The 17131-nt window shown below is 35.0% G+C and overlaps 1 protein-coding gene across 2 annotated transcripts in view; it reads right to left on the bottom strand.

Moving 5' to 3' along the window:
- LOC128243046 (lysine--tRNA ligase-like) overlaps positions 1-17131 on the bottom strand; it is a 62102-nt gene that overhangs the window by 17441 nt on the left and 27530 nt on the right. For both annotated transcript variants that reach the window (XM_052960537.1, XM_052960536.1), the window contains exons 3-8: positions 13480-13645; positions 9628-9721; positions 3270-3352; positions 2452-2555; positions 2026-2151; positions 231-350 (exon numbers count right to left, since the gene is read on the bottom strand). In XM_052960537.1, the coding sequence (XP_052816497.1) occupies positions 231-350; positions 2026-2151; positions 2452-2555; positions 3270-3352; positions 9628-9721; positions 13480-13645 (693 nt within the window). The remainder of the gene's footprint in view (positions 1-230; positions 351-2025; positions 2152-2451; positions 2556-3269; positions 3353-9627; positions 9722-13479; positions 13646-17131) is intronic.

Genomic DNA, 17131 nt, shown 5'->3' with positions numbered 1-17131 from the left:
AGACATTAACAGTATATACAACCTATGTGCTTCAGGTTCTCACGCATTGTGCCACCAAGAGTGACTTAGTATAAGCTATCACAATTCTCTTCACAATCGTAAAAAATATAATGTTTAAACTAAGTTCTAGAAATGTGAATCATTTCTTCTTATTCCTAATGTTTTTATGAATTTTCAGTTTCTGTATTGACTAGGCCATTGTACAACAAACATTGAACTTTTCTCCTGACCTTGAGGTAGAGTTCAGGGGCAACTCTCATGTAGAGATCCATGTTGAGGTCGTTATGGTGGGTGATGAAGGGTTTGGCTGTCGCCCCACCTGGGATCATGTTCATCATCGGTGTCTCAACCTGCAAATATCATAAAGGTGACAGTGAAGGTGTCCACACCGCTCACCCTGATGGTTGTTGACTCCATCACACCAGGTGTACTTTTTATGGTCTTTACAAATAAATAACAGAACTGGTGGCCAGGGAATGGATTTCAGAGAGATTCTATAAGCTGTCAGATTTTGCAAAAATTGCACTAAAAGTAATTAGTATGAACTAAACTAAATATGATCATTAGGATTGAAATAGTTGGTACTACGATATTGTATATCAATATCGATGGCCTCACTTCCAAATGTCGAAGCTAGAAAATCCCATGTTTTCAGTAGCCTAGTTTTTAGTATTTAATCTTGGTAATTTGATCACACATTTTTTTTACAAAATGCTGAAGTAACGGCATTTTTGCTTCTCTGTGAGATGTCCAATCATTGCTGCTCTAGTAGGGATGGAAACGGGTAGTGAAATTGGTACTCGGTAACTTGGACAATCTTCCGATCAAGTATTCGGGTACTCGATTACTCAGATCTTCAGTTGATTTTCGGGAAAGACAAGTTTGTGTTTGTTGTTCATGTACTTAGTGCATTGGTCGTACTATTGGCCATTTCAATGTATAAATAAGACTGTATTTATGTACCTTAACAGGAAAATCAATAAAAAGAAAACAAATGTTGTTTCATGCTTTTAATTTGTCCTTTTCATTTAATTTTATACATACATATGTACCTATCGCAACAACTCGGGCCAATTCCAGTTGGATACTGGCCGAGGTGTTCCGATTGACATATGTACTACAATATAAATGGGAAGTAAAACTGGGATCATATCCGAGCGTCTAGATGATCGAGACTACCTCTCAATAATCAACAACATTCAGAATTACAATGAACGAAAATTATTCATAAATTTGTTTAGTTGTCAACTCTACGAAACAATATTTAGAATGATAGTTTTTCAAACTGTTATATTGTTGTTTACCTCATGAATATGCATAATTCCTGAATCAAGATATCCAACAATCAATTGTGATAATTATTGCAAGAAAATATGCCCTTTCAGGAATCACTCCCCATAATGGTTGTAACTAATTCACTCGTCAATATCCATAGTATGGTGAAAACTCTCTGTAAAATAATACAATTGTGTAGGAGATGTACCTCTATCAAAACTTCGCTAATTCAGACATCAGTGCTATTTGCAAATTAGGGCCCTTTGTTGACTGTTTGCAACTCTCACAACAACTGTCAATTAATTTATTAGGGTCAATTGTGTACACAGCGGGGATTAGAGGGACCGTAAATTGTCTTCTTGGAAATGCGCCAGATCTGATACTTACGTCTGTAAATGGAGTATTTGGTGAATTTTATAAAAAAAAAAGGGGTTTTTTTTGAGTACTCGAATAGTGACTTGGTACTCGGATGATTGATCAAGTACTTTGGTACTCGTTGCCATCCCTAGCTTTTAGTGATTCCGAAACAGAAAAAATGCAGCTTCAGCATTTTGAAGTGAGGCCATCGATATGACACTAAATCAACTAAGTTGGGCTAGTGCTTGCGACTGTGTAATTCAGAATTAAATTTATTGCATCAGTATATCTGACAAACAAGACATCATGTAAAATTGTACTGTTCAAAGAGCATCAACCAATACCCTGGCTTAACAAAAGCATAATAACATACATTTATAGAAGATTTATTACCTCCAAAAATCCAAGTTGATCCATAAATCTTCTCAAGTAGTTAATAATCTTTGCCCGCACTATAAACTTGTTCCTGGTTGCTTCATTTATGATCAAATCTAAGTACCGTTGTCTAAACCGAGTTTCCTGAAATCAAAGATGTAACATTTTAAAACAGAAATCATCTAATCATTCAGTACAATTATTTTTTGGACAATTTCTTCAGTTTTACATGTTAATTATTTACTGATAAGTACACAGTCACTACATCTATCATCCACAAACATGTCCTACAGTACTTGTACATGTATCTGGGAATACCCATTAAGAACACTAAAAACTGTACATTGAATGAACTTCAACACAATTAACTTTTATCCCTTGTTTTTATTTGAAAGTCTCGCATCAGGCAATGTAAAGTGTAATTTGGAGTGTTCAGGTACAAACCTTATCTTTGACACCAAAATGTAATGATGGCAGCTGATGTAAACACGGTGAGAGCAGGACCACTCTCTTTGGTACAATGCTTAGCTCCCCTTTTTTTGTCTTTCCTGGTTATAAGACATACAAGATATTAACAATCTTCAAATATAAAACTCATCTTTTAAATACTGCATCACAGTAATTCTGTTACATATTTATATGTATGACATATATTATGTCCACAACAACAATGTACTGTATATGATGTATTTTAGAGGGTGTCTGTCAGTGAAAGAATGAAATTAAATGACATAAATTATTTACATGTAAAGAAATATAAATACAATGATGTTAAAATAACTTAATTCCAAAATTGATATTAAAATAAAAATACAATAGATGCATACATGTTCATACTTTTTTGGCAATTTCTCAAAAGCAATGAAAAGTACATATAAAGCATATAACACAACTTGCATTTAACTTAAATAATTAATGGCAATCATTTTTATATATTTCACCAAAAATCAATTAACACAATTGTCCATGAACGCACACATCTACATCAACAAGTTCATTTCTTTTTAAAGAAATCCGTTATTTTTATTTGTTTCACACCAGTATGTACAAATAAATGATATGTGAAAAACAAGTTATGTGAATCTGACATACACCTACCTTTTTAAGATTTTACAAGATTTACATATATATGCTACTGCACTTAATACATTTATAAACAAATAGAAGCCTATTTCAATTCCATTTATTTATCCTACATTTATCTGACCATTCGATAATGGTAGCTCACAATTTTCTCGGGCCGTCTACAAGAAATTACTTGCCTGGGTGGCCCTCAACTCCGACAATGTCTCCTCTCTTCACTTTCTCTGTCATTGCTTGGAACTCATCATCAGATGCGTAAAATCTGTCAATTTAAAATCATCTCGATAATGTCAAGTAATAAAAACTAACATGATATTCACAGTCATTGAAATTAGACTAGTGGTTGAATAAGACCAAATCTTTAAACTAGTGCTTGCCATCAACAAATTCCAACAAGCCCAACAATATAAAATCAAGAATTTACCAGTAAAGGGCTTGCAGGCTTGTGCTAATTTCGACCACTGTAAATACCCATTTCCCAAGAGTTAAAATTGAACAATACTACTGGCAACTTCGCGAGCTATTTATTTGCATCCTATTGAAGAACTAGAAACACCGCTGTAGGACTAAACAAGTTTTTAATATGGACAATCAGAAATTATAGCCAATTAATTTCATGCATTAGTATGATGAGGAAAAGTAGCAGCCTTTATCTTTACTATTATCAAAAAGAGAAGTAACTGAAAATCCCTCTAATTAAGTATCTTTATGTGTTTAGTTTCCATCAACTATAGTTGTTGGGCTAAAACCATTTTTTCTATTTAAAGTAGCACTGACCTTGATCCCCCCCCCAAAAGCAATCCCAAGCTGGCTCTTCACATTAGCTACATACACACAAACTTTCACTACTATCTATCAATCCTTACTGAAGTTATTTTGCGGAAACTTTTTTTCTACTTTCGAGTTACAGTGACCTTGACATCCTCAAAAGCAAAGCCAAGCAAGTTCTACCTACAAACCAACTTCCCAATTAATAACCCGGTTTCACTTTGTAAAAACCTACCCGGTAGTTAAAAATGTACTAAAAATGTGCCGATCAAAAGCAATAAAAAATAAAACGAGAGCTGTCAAAGGGACAGTGCACCCAACTATTACGCCGTTTTTAAGATAAGAATTGCTAAATTTTAGTGAAACATGCATGGATCACTGTAAAATAAGATTAAATGCAAAACCTTATCCAGAATTTCTAAGTCAAATAATAAAGTGCTGAGTTATTGACTTACATGTGCTTACATGCAAAACCTTAACCATAATTCTAAGTCAAGGGGGCAAAATTTATATCATATGCAAGATAGAGTTACCTTACTTGATTAATTAAGAAGGTTGAATGGTTGGGAGCACATGTATAAAGCTTCAATGCAATACATGATGTATTTGCTGAGATATTAACTCAAGTGTGGTTACATGCAAAACCTTAACCAAAATTTCTAAGTTGAATAATTAAGGGCCATCACTTGCAAAACACAGTAATCTAACTTGGTTATTCAAGTAGGTTGGATGGTTGAGTAGTGTTATATAAAGTCTCAAAACAATACATCAAGTAGTTGCTGAGATATTAACCTATGAGTGCTTACATGCAAAACCTAAACCAGAATTTCTAAGTCAAATAATAAAGGGCGATAGTTTGCATTATATTTAAGATAGAGTTATCTTACTTGATTAATTAAGTAAGTTGGATAGTTGGGAACACTTGCCTCAAGTTTCAATGCAACACATGGTGTATTAACTGAGATATTGACTTAAATGTGGTAACATGCAAAACCTTAACCAGAATTTAAAGTCAAATAATAAAAAGCCATAATTTGCAGTTTATGCAAAATAGAGTTATCTAACTTGATCATTTAGGTAGGTTGGATGGTTGAGTACCATTGTATGAAGTCTCAATGCAATACATCAAGTAGTTGCTGGGATATTAACCTATGTGTCCTAACATGCAAAACCTTAACCAGAATTTCTAAGTCAAATAATAAAGGCATAATTTGCATTATATTAAAATTATTGTTATCTAACTTGATTAATTAAGTAGGTTAGATAGTTGGGAATACATATCTAAAGTTTCAATGCAATACATGATGCATTTGCTGAGATATTGACCAAAAGGTGCTTTCATGCAAAACCTTGACCAAGGTGTGACCCTGACACAGACACTTGGGTGAGTAGTATAGCTATCCTTAATCTTCGAATAGTCGAGCTAATAAAAAAAAAAACTCAGTCAATCAAGGGCCATAATTTGTATTTAGGGTTAATATGGAGTTATGTAACCTAATTGTGTGATGGCCCTAAACAACTGTGGTAAGTATTATGTCAATTGAATGAAGGGTATAGAAGAAGATCCCAACTTGCCCTTGAACTTTAACCGGACACAATGTGCCCTAAAACTTTAACCTTGACTTTAAGTTCCTAAGTCAATCAAGAGCCATAACTTGCATTTAGGATGAAATGGTGTTAATGTAACCTAATTGTTAGATGGTTTTCAATAAAAGTGTGAATTATTAAGTCAATTGAATGTAGGGCATAGAAGTAATTAGTAAAAATGCCAACTTGCCCTTAAACTTTAACCTTACACAATTTTTTAACTTTAATGTGACACAATGTCCCCTAAAACTTTAATCAAATTTCCTATGTCAATTAGGGGCAATAATTTGTATTTAGGATAATATGGAGTTACGTAGCCTCATGTAATGGTCGTGAGCAACTATGAGAAGTATTAAGTGAATTGAACGGAGGGTAATGGAGTTATAAGCGAAAATGCCAACTTGCCCTAAAACTTGAACTGGCTGATGCCGGGGCAAGTAGTAAGGCCTCCTTATTCTTCGAATAGTCAAGCTTACAAAAGCTACTGGTGAAGTTTCAAAATGTTAAGTTTGAATACAGTATTATACTGTGTATAGGGCAATATGCCCCTGAATTAAATTTGGAGTCCATTTATGGCCAAAGTTGCTTTAATAGAGAAATAAATAGTAGAAAAGGTGTTTGTTTATTTAGTTTCAACTTCAAAGGGACGTAACTCACATCGATTGATGGATATAGTTATATCGGCAGTGGCATTGGATACGATAAGCATCACTCAGCGAGTACAAATAAATGTAGTTCATTATTTTAAATTTTCGACATTGTACGATAGATTTAACGTAGTATTATTCTGTATTACAATAATAATAAACACGACAGTTTTTGAAATCAAAAACAGATGTCTCCCCCCGTGGCTATCTGAGTTCCACAACATCTGACATATATATATAATAAAGTGTATTAAAATAACAATAAAAAAAACTCAACAAGGCCTCGTAGGCCAGCCTTGGTGATCCTGAGGGCGAGTGATCCTTTGAACACAAATGGCTTTGTACAAAGACATCCTTAAGGAGAAAGATAACCAGAACTGGCTCAAAGGATCCTTCGCCCTCAGGATCACCAAGGCTGGCCTACAAGGCCTTGGTGATTTTTTTTTTATTGTTATTTTAATATACAGTCGAAACTCGATGGCTCGATATTCTAGGGACCGGGCAAAGTACTTCGAGCCTCGAGAATATCGAGCCAAGCGGGATTGTTTACAGAATGCTATTTTTTCATTTGTTACATAAAGTCTTATTTACCTCGTTTGTTATTGGCTACGCTATCCCCGCAAGAGAAGGAAGAGTATTTATTGGGCATAGTTACGCACCCTAAATTTCGTAATATGACTTATTCGATTATTAGAAAATATAATTTTTTTTTTTTTATTTATAATAAAAATACATTTATGCAAACACAAACATAGCTTTAAAGTTATATCAAAATGCATAGTAATTTAGGGATGGATAACAATTAGAGACAGAACTTAAAGTGATGGCATGTTTATTCAAACTGTTAAACCATTTAAATTCGATAATAATTATAATATCAGTCAAGCAATTTTAATCGATTAGCGCCTTGTGCTAAATGAAGCCAATCAAACAAATCAAGGTGTGAGATTCTTAACTGAACCCACGAAAATGACATCGACCAACAAACAAATCAAAGTGTGAAATTCTTGTTTGGAACCGCGAAAACGACTTCGAGCGTGGAGAAATATCGACCCTCAAGATATCGAGCCATCCTATCGAAATTTATAAAAACAAAGAGTAAATAAAAATCGGTCCTTTTAATTTGGTTCGAGCCAACGAGGATATCGAGCCATGAGATATCGAGCCAACAAGTTTCGACTGTACTTAATTATTTATATACATGTGCTGTTCTTTTTAATAACCTTTGCCATTTTCACGATTCAATAATCAAGAATCACAAGAAATGTGGTGGCTGCTGATTTTGACATCTTTTCACTGTGTCCTTCAGATTTTTTAACTGATATTTCAAATACTTTTTGCCTACGTCCTGTCTACCCTAGCGTCCTATACACAGTTTAATACAGAATTTCTAAAGTTTTCACCCAGATTTTTTTCTTATATAGCCATTAGGCCACACCAAATTGATATTTCGTTCCGCGGATTTACTGCTCCTATTTTTTTGAAAATGTAAAAAAAATATTTTCATTTTTTTGTGCGCCGGCACCTCCATTTTGTTTGCTAAGCAGTTTTTTTCAGGTAATAATTTATTAAAAGGCTAAAAATAATCAAGTATAATTTTTCTACACTAGTTTTCGTGTTTTTGACGAGGGAAGTTACCGATGCGTAGTGTTTTTATACTGTATATCGATCGGTTTAGCATGGGTTTCAATAAATTCAATCAAAATGGCGGCTTCCGGTATAAACAATGTGGCTCGAAGTTTGGAAATTAAATCTTATTTTTGACAATAAATATGTTTTGAGCATGCCTGAAGTCATTGTTGATTGTCTCATGCACTAAAGGATCATTATTTAAAGCAATCATTATGCAATAAAGCATGTGTATCTGAGACTGGTAGCGATTATTTTGCGTAATTAGTGACTCGTTTTGAATGGAAATCTGAATGATCAATTTAGTACTATTTTATTTAAGTCATAATAAAAGGGACCAAAATTTTACCTCGTTACGACGATGCTGAAGATGATAGGTCAATTGACCTGGAACATGATTCATTGTTTGGTCGAAATTAATGTATCAAGCTCATTTTTTGATCAAATTCTGATAAAACAACAGTTTTGAACAAATATCTTTTCACAAATAGCGATATAAACATTGGTCTGGATATACCTCAACATAAGTAAGCCTAGGTTTATCACCTAATATTTTGTTTTTATTTGCAGCATAATTCGGGATTGTAATGCACTTGTCAATTGTAATCACTGCCCCGCCCACCCCTCGCCCTTGTTCCAGGGGTATAACGGGGACAGCAGAGGCAATGGGCTGTGTTTTTACCTTTCAGGTGGCCCCGCAGTGCCTAGTGAATGTGGTTTTGTCTTCATATTGAAAATAGTCGGGAATGGGCCTCACATAGGTTTTCGGGGCCATTTAGCAGGGATTTTACCAGCAGTGTGTCCCTGCAGGTCGGGTATTTTACCCGGGTTTTGAGAGACCGGAAGTCAAAGTCCCCGCTATTCCGGTCTAAGGGGGGGGGGCATATGCAATTGGCTTGTGCATAAAAACATCTAAATAACCCAAAAAAGTACTCTGAAAATACCATTGTTCTTTTTGTACTCTGAAAAATACCATTGTTCTTTTTGTTTTAATAAGCACATGTCATTGCATTTCCTGTGATAATAAAAACAAAATTTAGTCTATGTTATATGGAGTCTGATGTTTGATAATGCCTGTGTTAAGTGATCATTTTTTTACAAATCCAAAATCAATCCTTAGTTATGTCTAAATACAGTTGCACATGATGTTAAACTGATTCAGGTAGATTTATATAAGTCGTTTCAAACTTGTTACTAAAAGAGGGTTATTAATTATTATGAATGATGGTCATATTAAAGTATGTTTTAATTATATTTAAGAAATTAAGACTTATCCATATAATGTTTGTACTAAACACGGATGAATAAATAGTATGTATTACGACATTTTCCCAATGTCCATTAGAGGTCCAGTTCATGATGGCATTAAAATGGGTTTAAGGGCAATTATTTTGAACAATCTTTCTTATTTATATTGAATATAAAGAAAAATATATTTTTCGCTCTTCGCTCGCTTCGGTTTTTATGAAAACTGACAAAAATCTGAGGAATAAAACATTAATTTGGTGTGGCCTTATGTTGTTTAAGAAACAAATTAATAAATTGTTAAATAATCATAGTAAAATTTTGTTTTATTATCTGCAATTAATATATCATTTGATACTAAAGGGGCGTCATTATGGTGTAACTCAAAAATGTCATCCATGCAAATATAATTGTTATTCAATATAAATTAACTATAGAAATAATCTGGATGTTGAAATCTAAAATGCTTAAACACATCTTTGCATCCTAATGATGGATGGCTTACCTTAAAAAAATCATGTATACATAAACATATATTTAGAAGTATTAAGTATTAGTGAAAATATGTAACATGTGAAACTTCTTCATAGGGTTGTCTTTCTAGTCCCATTCCCCTATAGCTGAAAGACAGCCATGATTGTCTATTTACAAATATTCTCACTTTGCATTGGCCATGATCTGTATTTTAACAGCCTCTGCTCGTAAGTCATAAAAGATCAACTTGTGTCCACTTTCTCTTCTAGAATGAATTCGCCCTGTAAAAGAACAAACATATTTGTAGTCAGGGCTGTTGAAATTTTGAAAATCTGTCAACCCTGTTTATATAATTTGGCCCTATTGTAACCAATATTTTCCAAATTTACCGAAACAAAACGTTGCGAAAATGGCAAATATCAATCTCCGCCCATAAACACCATGTGAAAAAAATGTTGAGTTGTTGAATGGAAATAAAGATTAATATAATGTGTTTTATCTTATGATATTTATTCATTGCTTTGTGCTGCATCTAGCCGGATGATTTTGTCATGCCATTCTGTCTTTAACTTTTTCCCCGATTCTCATTTTTGGTCTGCTTGCGTTTCTAACTCTCAGATTCCATTTCGACCAGGTTGTGCATTCTTTCACTTTCTTCCACATTGTAAGATGTTGTAAGTATCCTAAAGTATACATGTAGCATAATTTCATGTTATGATCAGCAGCATAATCAATTTGTTATATGACAAACAGACCAACTTCAACAGTACTTAAATGAATAGCTGCAAACACATAATTTGTTTAATTGTGTATCCAGTGATCTATGTGTTTTGTACGCCAATAAACAGATATCGAATGATCATTGTAGCCAATAAGCAGCTGCCATGGTCACGTCAGTCAATTGATTATCTATTTTTCTACCGGCTATTTTTGACCGAAAAAAAAAACAAAAACAAGAGGGCCCTGAATCGCTCGCCTGATCCAATAAAGATCATCAACAATAACATTCTGATCAAGTACCATGAACATATGGTCATAAATGTGGCCTCTAGAGTGTTAAAATACTTTTCCTATTATTTGACCTGGTGACCTAGTTTTTGACCGCACATGACCCAGATTCAAACTTGGCCTAGAGCTAATCAATATAAACATTCTGACTAAGTTTCATGGACATACAGTCATAAATGTGACCTCTAGAGTGCTAACAAGCTTTTCCTATGATTTGACCTAATGACCTAGATTTTGACCGCACATGACCCAGATTTAAACTTGACTTAGAGATTATAAATATAAACATTCTGACCAACTTTCATAAAGAAACATTTATAAATGTGACCTCTAAAGTGTTAACAAGCTTTTCCTTAAATTTGACCTGGTGACCTAGTTTTTGACGGCATATGATCCAGATTCGAACTTGGCCTAGAGGTAATTAATATAAACATTGTTAACAAGCTTTTCCTTTAATTTGACCTGGTGACCTAGTTTTTAACCGCACATGATCCAGATTTGAACTTGGCCAAAAGCTAATTAATATGAACATTCTGACTAGGTTTCATGAACATACAGTCATAAATGTGACCTCTCGAGTGCTAACAAGCTTTCCTATGATTTGACCTGGTGACCTAGTTTTTGACCGCAGATGACCCAGATTTAAACTAGACTTAAAGATTATTAATATAAACAATCTGACCAACTTCCATGAAGATACAGTCATAAATGAGACCTCTAGAGTGTTAACAAGATTTTCCTTCAATTTGACCTAGTGACCTAGTTTTTGACCACACATGACCCAGAATTGAACTTGACCTAGAGAGTATTAATATTAACATTCTGACCAAGTTTCCTGAAGATACAGTCATAAATGTGACCTCTATAGTGTTAACCAGCTTTTCCTTTAATTTGACCTTGTGACCTAGTTTTTAACCCCAGATGACCCAATATCAAACTCATCCAAGATTTTATTGAGGGTTACATTCTGACCAAGTTTCATTAAGATAGTGCCCAAATTGTGACCTCTAGAATGTTAACAGTCAAATTGTTGACGACGGACGTCGGACACAGGGCGATCACAATAGCTCACCTTAAGCACTTCGTGCTCAGGTGGGCTAAAAATCAAAGAAATTTGGATTGATTTTATAGCCATTTTCTGTTACTGAAATTGGTTAGGCATTTCAGCTGAAGGTCAACTAAGCACAACCTTGGCCTCCGACCCATTACATCAAAATCATGTTTGTGGTCTCTTGGCCAGAGTGTTCTTCAGTTAGTGATTGGAAATCATGGGGACTGACGGACGGAAAACTGATTTGATTAAACAAAGGTGCCTTTTAGATAGATATAAACATTGTACCTTTCTGTTGGCCCCCCCCCCCCCCCCCCCCCCCCCCCCCCCCCGAGTAGGGCTGTGTATCGCCAGACAAAAGGCGATCTGATTCTAATCGCGATATTTGACTTGCGATCCACGAATCGTTTCACGATTCACTTGGTTATAAAGCAATACATATTTTGAAAGTAAATGAATAATTGAAGTATGACAAAAGCTTTATTTTTGTTTAGTTTTCTCTTTTTTTGTCAGCCTTTACATCAAACCTGAAATATTTCCAGATTTTAGAAAAATAGGATGCTGGGTCATTTCTAAATAGTGCTGGATTTGATGTTTTTGTTGACATGGCGTTGACTTTGAATTGCAGACGAAAATAAATGATAGTTGTACATAAGTTTCGCATTTTATTTTACTATTGAAGACCTTCTCTTTTTAATTTCTTTTATGCCCTTCGACTTTTATTTCTTATTTCTATATTTGTATTCTTTTTAAAACATTATATTCCCTTAAAACCTTGACAAGAAGCATTCTCCATTCGAACACCGCACACTGAATTGAATGCTAGCTCTGTATGAATTAACTTCCGGTTGCGTCAGTGTAACGTATTTCAGATAAACAATGCATTATTATTTTTTTTAAACAGCCACAATATTTGCTTGAATTGAATTTAATCATTTTGTTTCATTCTATTATTAAATTTTGCACTTGAATCGCGATCCAACGATCTTAGCACTGGCAAGTATTTGTGTTGAATATTTTGCTTTAACTCGCGATTACTCGGGTACTCATTACAGCCCTACCCCTGAGCGCCATGTTGTCAGGATTATTTGGACAATTGAATGAAATATTCATGGACCGAAATGACAGCTGATTTGTCATTGACATTGGATGCCTTTGAGGCAGTTATAAGATTATGACCATTCAAAGTGAGAGGATATTAGGTACAGTTTTTAATCATGTTCAGATGATGACTGATATTTGCATATAAAAATGTATCGTCTTCGCAGCAGGGAATAAGTAAATATGACGTGTAAATTTAATGATGAATATGAGTTATGACCATGACCTTTGACCTCAAAAGCCATAGGAGTCATCAACTGGTCACCCAAATCCTAATTGTCAAGTTTGAGGGTCATGGGTGCAGGCGTTGTCAAGTTATCACACAGACAAGCTTTTTGCGTTCAAGGTCACTGTGACCTTTGAGTCAATGACCCCTTAAATCAAAAGGGGTCATCTACAGGTCAGGCCCAACCCCCATGTCAAGTTTGAGGGCCATGGATGCATGCATTGTCGAGTTATCACTAGGACAAGCTTTTATCATTCAAGGTCACTGTTACCTTGACCTTTGACCTACTGGTCAGGCCCAGCCTCCATGTCAAGTTTGAAGACCATTGGTCTAGGCATTGTTGAGTTATCACTAGGACATGCTTTCACCATTAAAGGTCACTGTGACCTTGACCTTTGACCCCTATAATCAATCATCTACTGGTCATGCCCAACCTTCATTCAAGTTTGGTGACCATACGTCAAAGAATAGTTAAGTAAACACTCTGACAAGCTTTGGTCTACCGACCGACCAACCGACCGACATGTGCAAAGCAATATACCTCTCTTCTTCGAAGGGGGGCATAATAAAGGACAATCATTAATTGTTACAAAAATGATGCCCTGAAATAACTTTTCTTCTTAAAGTAGGAAATTTGAAAATATCTGCCAAACCTGAAACACTAACTGTAGTGTCTTCAAGTATAGTTCCATCTGCACAACTTCTATATTTCTCCATGAACTCCACAATAGATATTCCCACCTGGAACTTGTGTGGGTATGGATTGTCATTGTCAGACTTCAGCTTGGCTACTGCTCTTGATCTCAGTTTGAAGTATTCCTGAGTAATAGATGACAGGGTTTTCATTTTTCTGAAAGCTTTTTTCAAATATACCATAAACCAGACGACAAGAAGTGTGTTAAGACTCAATGGAAATCAATATTTTACTCAACTAACAAAGTAAGATTAAAACAAAAACTGAAGAAAACATTTTATATTTCTGTTGTTGTTCAGTCAAAGCTTTTTTCCTATAATCAATTATCATAAAAACAATTTAAAACAAGAAAGGCCACAATGCAACGAAACCAGATTTGATTTGATTGACAGAAGAACTTCAGCCTTCATTGTTTGATTCAGTTTCAACCATTCTTCTATTTTTAGAAACAGTGACCTTGACCTTGACTCCAGGGACCCCAAACACAATACAATGAAAGGTCTCCTTAACTTTTCCTAAATACCATGTTAAGTTAAGATATGCCAGCCCTAACTAAAGTTATTCAGTTTCAACCGTTTTTCTATTTTAGAAACAGTGATCTTGACCTTGTCCCAAGGGGCCCCAAACGCAATCCCATGTTAGGTCTCCATAAACTTTTCCTAAATACCAAGTTTTGTCGACCCTAACTTATTTTATTCAGTTTTAACTGTTTTTCTATTTTTAGTAACAGTGACCTTGACCTTGACCCAATGGGCCCCAGACACAATCCCATGAAAGGCCTCCATAAAAACTTCCTAAATACCAAGTTTAGTCAAGATATGTCAACCCTTACTAAATTTATTCAGTTTACAATGTTTCAAACGACCCAAGTTTCCATTATAGTCTGTTATGAAATGTCTTACAATCAGTGTGTGTATACCGCGTGATAAATTGCGTCATAAATGCTACGTCGGAGGGCAATATTTCGATTTGAAAAAAGACACTAAACAAAGATAACTTCACTATTTCTTCACCATTTTAAATGAAACAATGCGCAGTCTACAACGCTTAAGGAGCCCTGCCTTTGGTCTTTAACCAGAGTTTGATTGAGAGTTTAGTTTCTTTAAACACTTCGACAAACCTTTTCACAATACTGGTTGACGGTACATTTCCGAACAGGGCACAAATCCCGAACACCAGCTAACTGTGATCGATTATTCAATGATCTAGATCAATACAAAGGCTTGCCTTGGTCACATTTGCGAAGTTTCATCTTGTTTTGTTGACTTTTTTTCTTAAACAAGAGCTGTCACAGAGACAGCGCGCTCGACTATTCCGCCGCTTTTCAGTGTAAGGATAGAAAAGTTTTGGCGAAACATGCATGGATCACTGTTAGATTAGATTTCAATGCAATACATGATGTGTGGAGATATTAACATAAATGTGGTTACATAATAAAGGGCCATTATTTGCAAAACACAGTTATCTAACTTGGTTATTCAATTAGGTTGGGTGGTTGAATACCATTATATAAAGTCTCAATGCAATACATCAAGTAGTTGCTGAGATATTATCATATGTGTGCTAACATGCAAGACCTTAACCAGAATTTCTAAGTCGCATAATAAATGGGCAAAAATTATATAATATGAAAGATAGAGTTATCTTACTGGATTAAATAAGAAGGTTAAATGGTTTGGAGCCTGTGTGTAAAGTTTCAATGCAATATGTGATGTATTCGCTGAGGTATTGCCTTAAAAGTGGTTACATGCAAAACCTTAACCAGAATTTCTATGTCAAATAAAAAAGGGGCCATTATTTGAATTTAATGCAAACTAGAGTTATCTTATTTGGTTATTTAAGTAGATTGGATGGTTGAGTACCATTGTATCAAGTCTCAATGCAATACCTCAAGCAGTTGCTGAGATATTAACCTATGTGTGCTTGCACGCAAAACCTTAACCAGAATTTCTAAGTCAAATAATAAAGGGCAATTATTTGCATTAAATGCAAACTAGAGTAATCTAACTTGGTTAATTAAGTAGGTTGGATGGTTGAGTACCATTGTATAAAGTCTCAATGCAATACCTCAAGTAGTTGCTCAGATATTAACCTATGTGTGCTTGCACGCAAAACCTTAACCAAGGGGTGACGCCTACGCTTGGGTGAGTAGTATATAGCTCTCCTTATTCTTCGAATAGTCGAGCTAAAAATGCCATTCAATGTTTATAGCTTAAAGATCAAAATGTAGCACACGGGGAATGACGTCAGAGGGGGCATGCGCATCTTTAGGTTTTGCAGTTATGTTGACCTACATTTATGATATTTATAAATAGAAATCACGCTTTACATTTGAATTTCATGTTTTGAAAAACATCGGAAACAATAAATAACTTGGCAGCTAAGTGTTTATATAATATAGCATACTTATTAATTATAATTGTATGACCATGTATTTGCGCTTTTCAAGTGTTCGGTATTTGTGCCCTCCATAGCATAAATTTAAAGGTGATTTACTGCCTATAAGATGAACGATTTTTGACATAAAATTAATGAATTCGTGAATCTGTACTTTGACAGCTGTTTTCACATGAACCAAAGATGTTTTATACGGAATTTTAACTTAGCTACAACAAAAACTCTCCAAGATAATTGTGAAAAACCTCAAAAAGTGTTCGGATTTGTGACCTTAGCAGCAAGTACGGCCGTCTGACGGAGCACTGTCAAAAATTATTTTGGAAACAGGTTTGTCGAAATTTGTGGGATGAAACTAATGACTTTATCAAATTTCGGTAATAAAACAAATGCGGGGCTCTTTAAGCGGCATAGACTGCCCTTTGTTTCATTTAAAATGGTGTTGTAAAAGCGAGGTTATCTTTGATTCAAGTCTTCATTTTAAGCAAAATGTTGCCTTCCGACGTAGCATATATGACATAATTTATCACATGGTATACACACACTGTACAAAGTATTTTCAAAATTTGAAGTTGTCAGTTTCTTTCGGCACCCATTATGTATTGCATTGTGGAAATCGCTCATAAGTTCAAAAACCATCATACTTAATGTGAAAAGGTAAAAGAAAAACCAACAAGAGATGTTTGTCAAACATTATGCTCCCCCTGAGCGCCACATTGTCAGGATTATATGGACAATTGAATGAAATATGCTTGGTCCTAATGACAGCTGATTTTGTCACTGACATTGGATGCCGTTGAGGCAGTTTTAAGATTATGACCAATCAAAGTGTGAGGATAGAGTGTGTTATGACCATGACCTTTGACTCTATGTCCTCAAAATCCGTATGAGTCATCAGCTGGTCACCAAAAATCAAAATGTCAAGTTTGAGGGCCATGGGTGCAGGCATTGTCAAGTTATCACACAGATAAGCTCTTTTCGTTCAAGTTCACTTTGACCTTGACCTTTGACTCGATGACCCCTAAAATCATAAGGGGTCATCTACACGTCGGATGCAACGGGGTTAAAAGTTACTGTGACCTTGACCTTTGGACCGGTGACCCCAAAAGTCATTAGGGGTCATCTACTGGTCAGGTCCAACCTTCCTATTAAGTTTGAGGACCATAGGTCCAGGAATTGTTGAGTTTTCTTTCAAGGTCACTGTGACCTTGACCTTT

The sequence above is a fragment of the Mya arenaria genome, chromosome 8 (assembly GCF_026914265.1).
Source record: "Mya arenaria isolate MELC-2E11 chromosome 8, ASM2691426v1".
NCBI classification, from domain to species: Eukaryota; Metazoa; Mollusca; class Bivalvia; order Myida; family Myidae; genus Mya; species Mya arenaria.
Note: the sequence above shows the minus strand (reverse complement) of the source record. Positions and strands in the feature narration are given on the sequence as shown.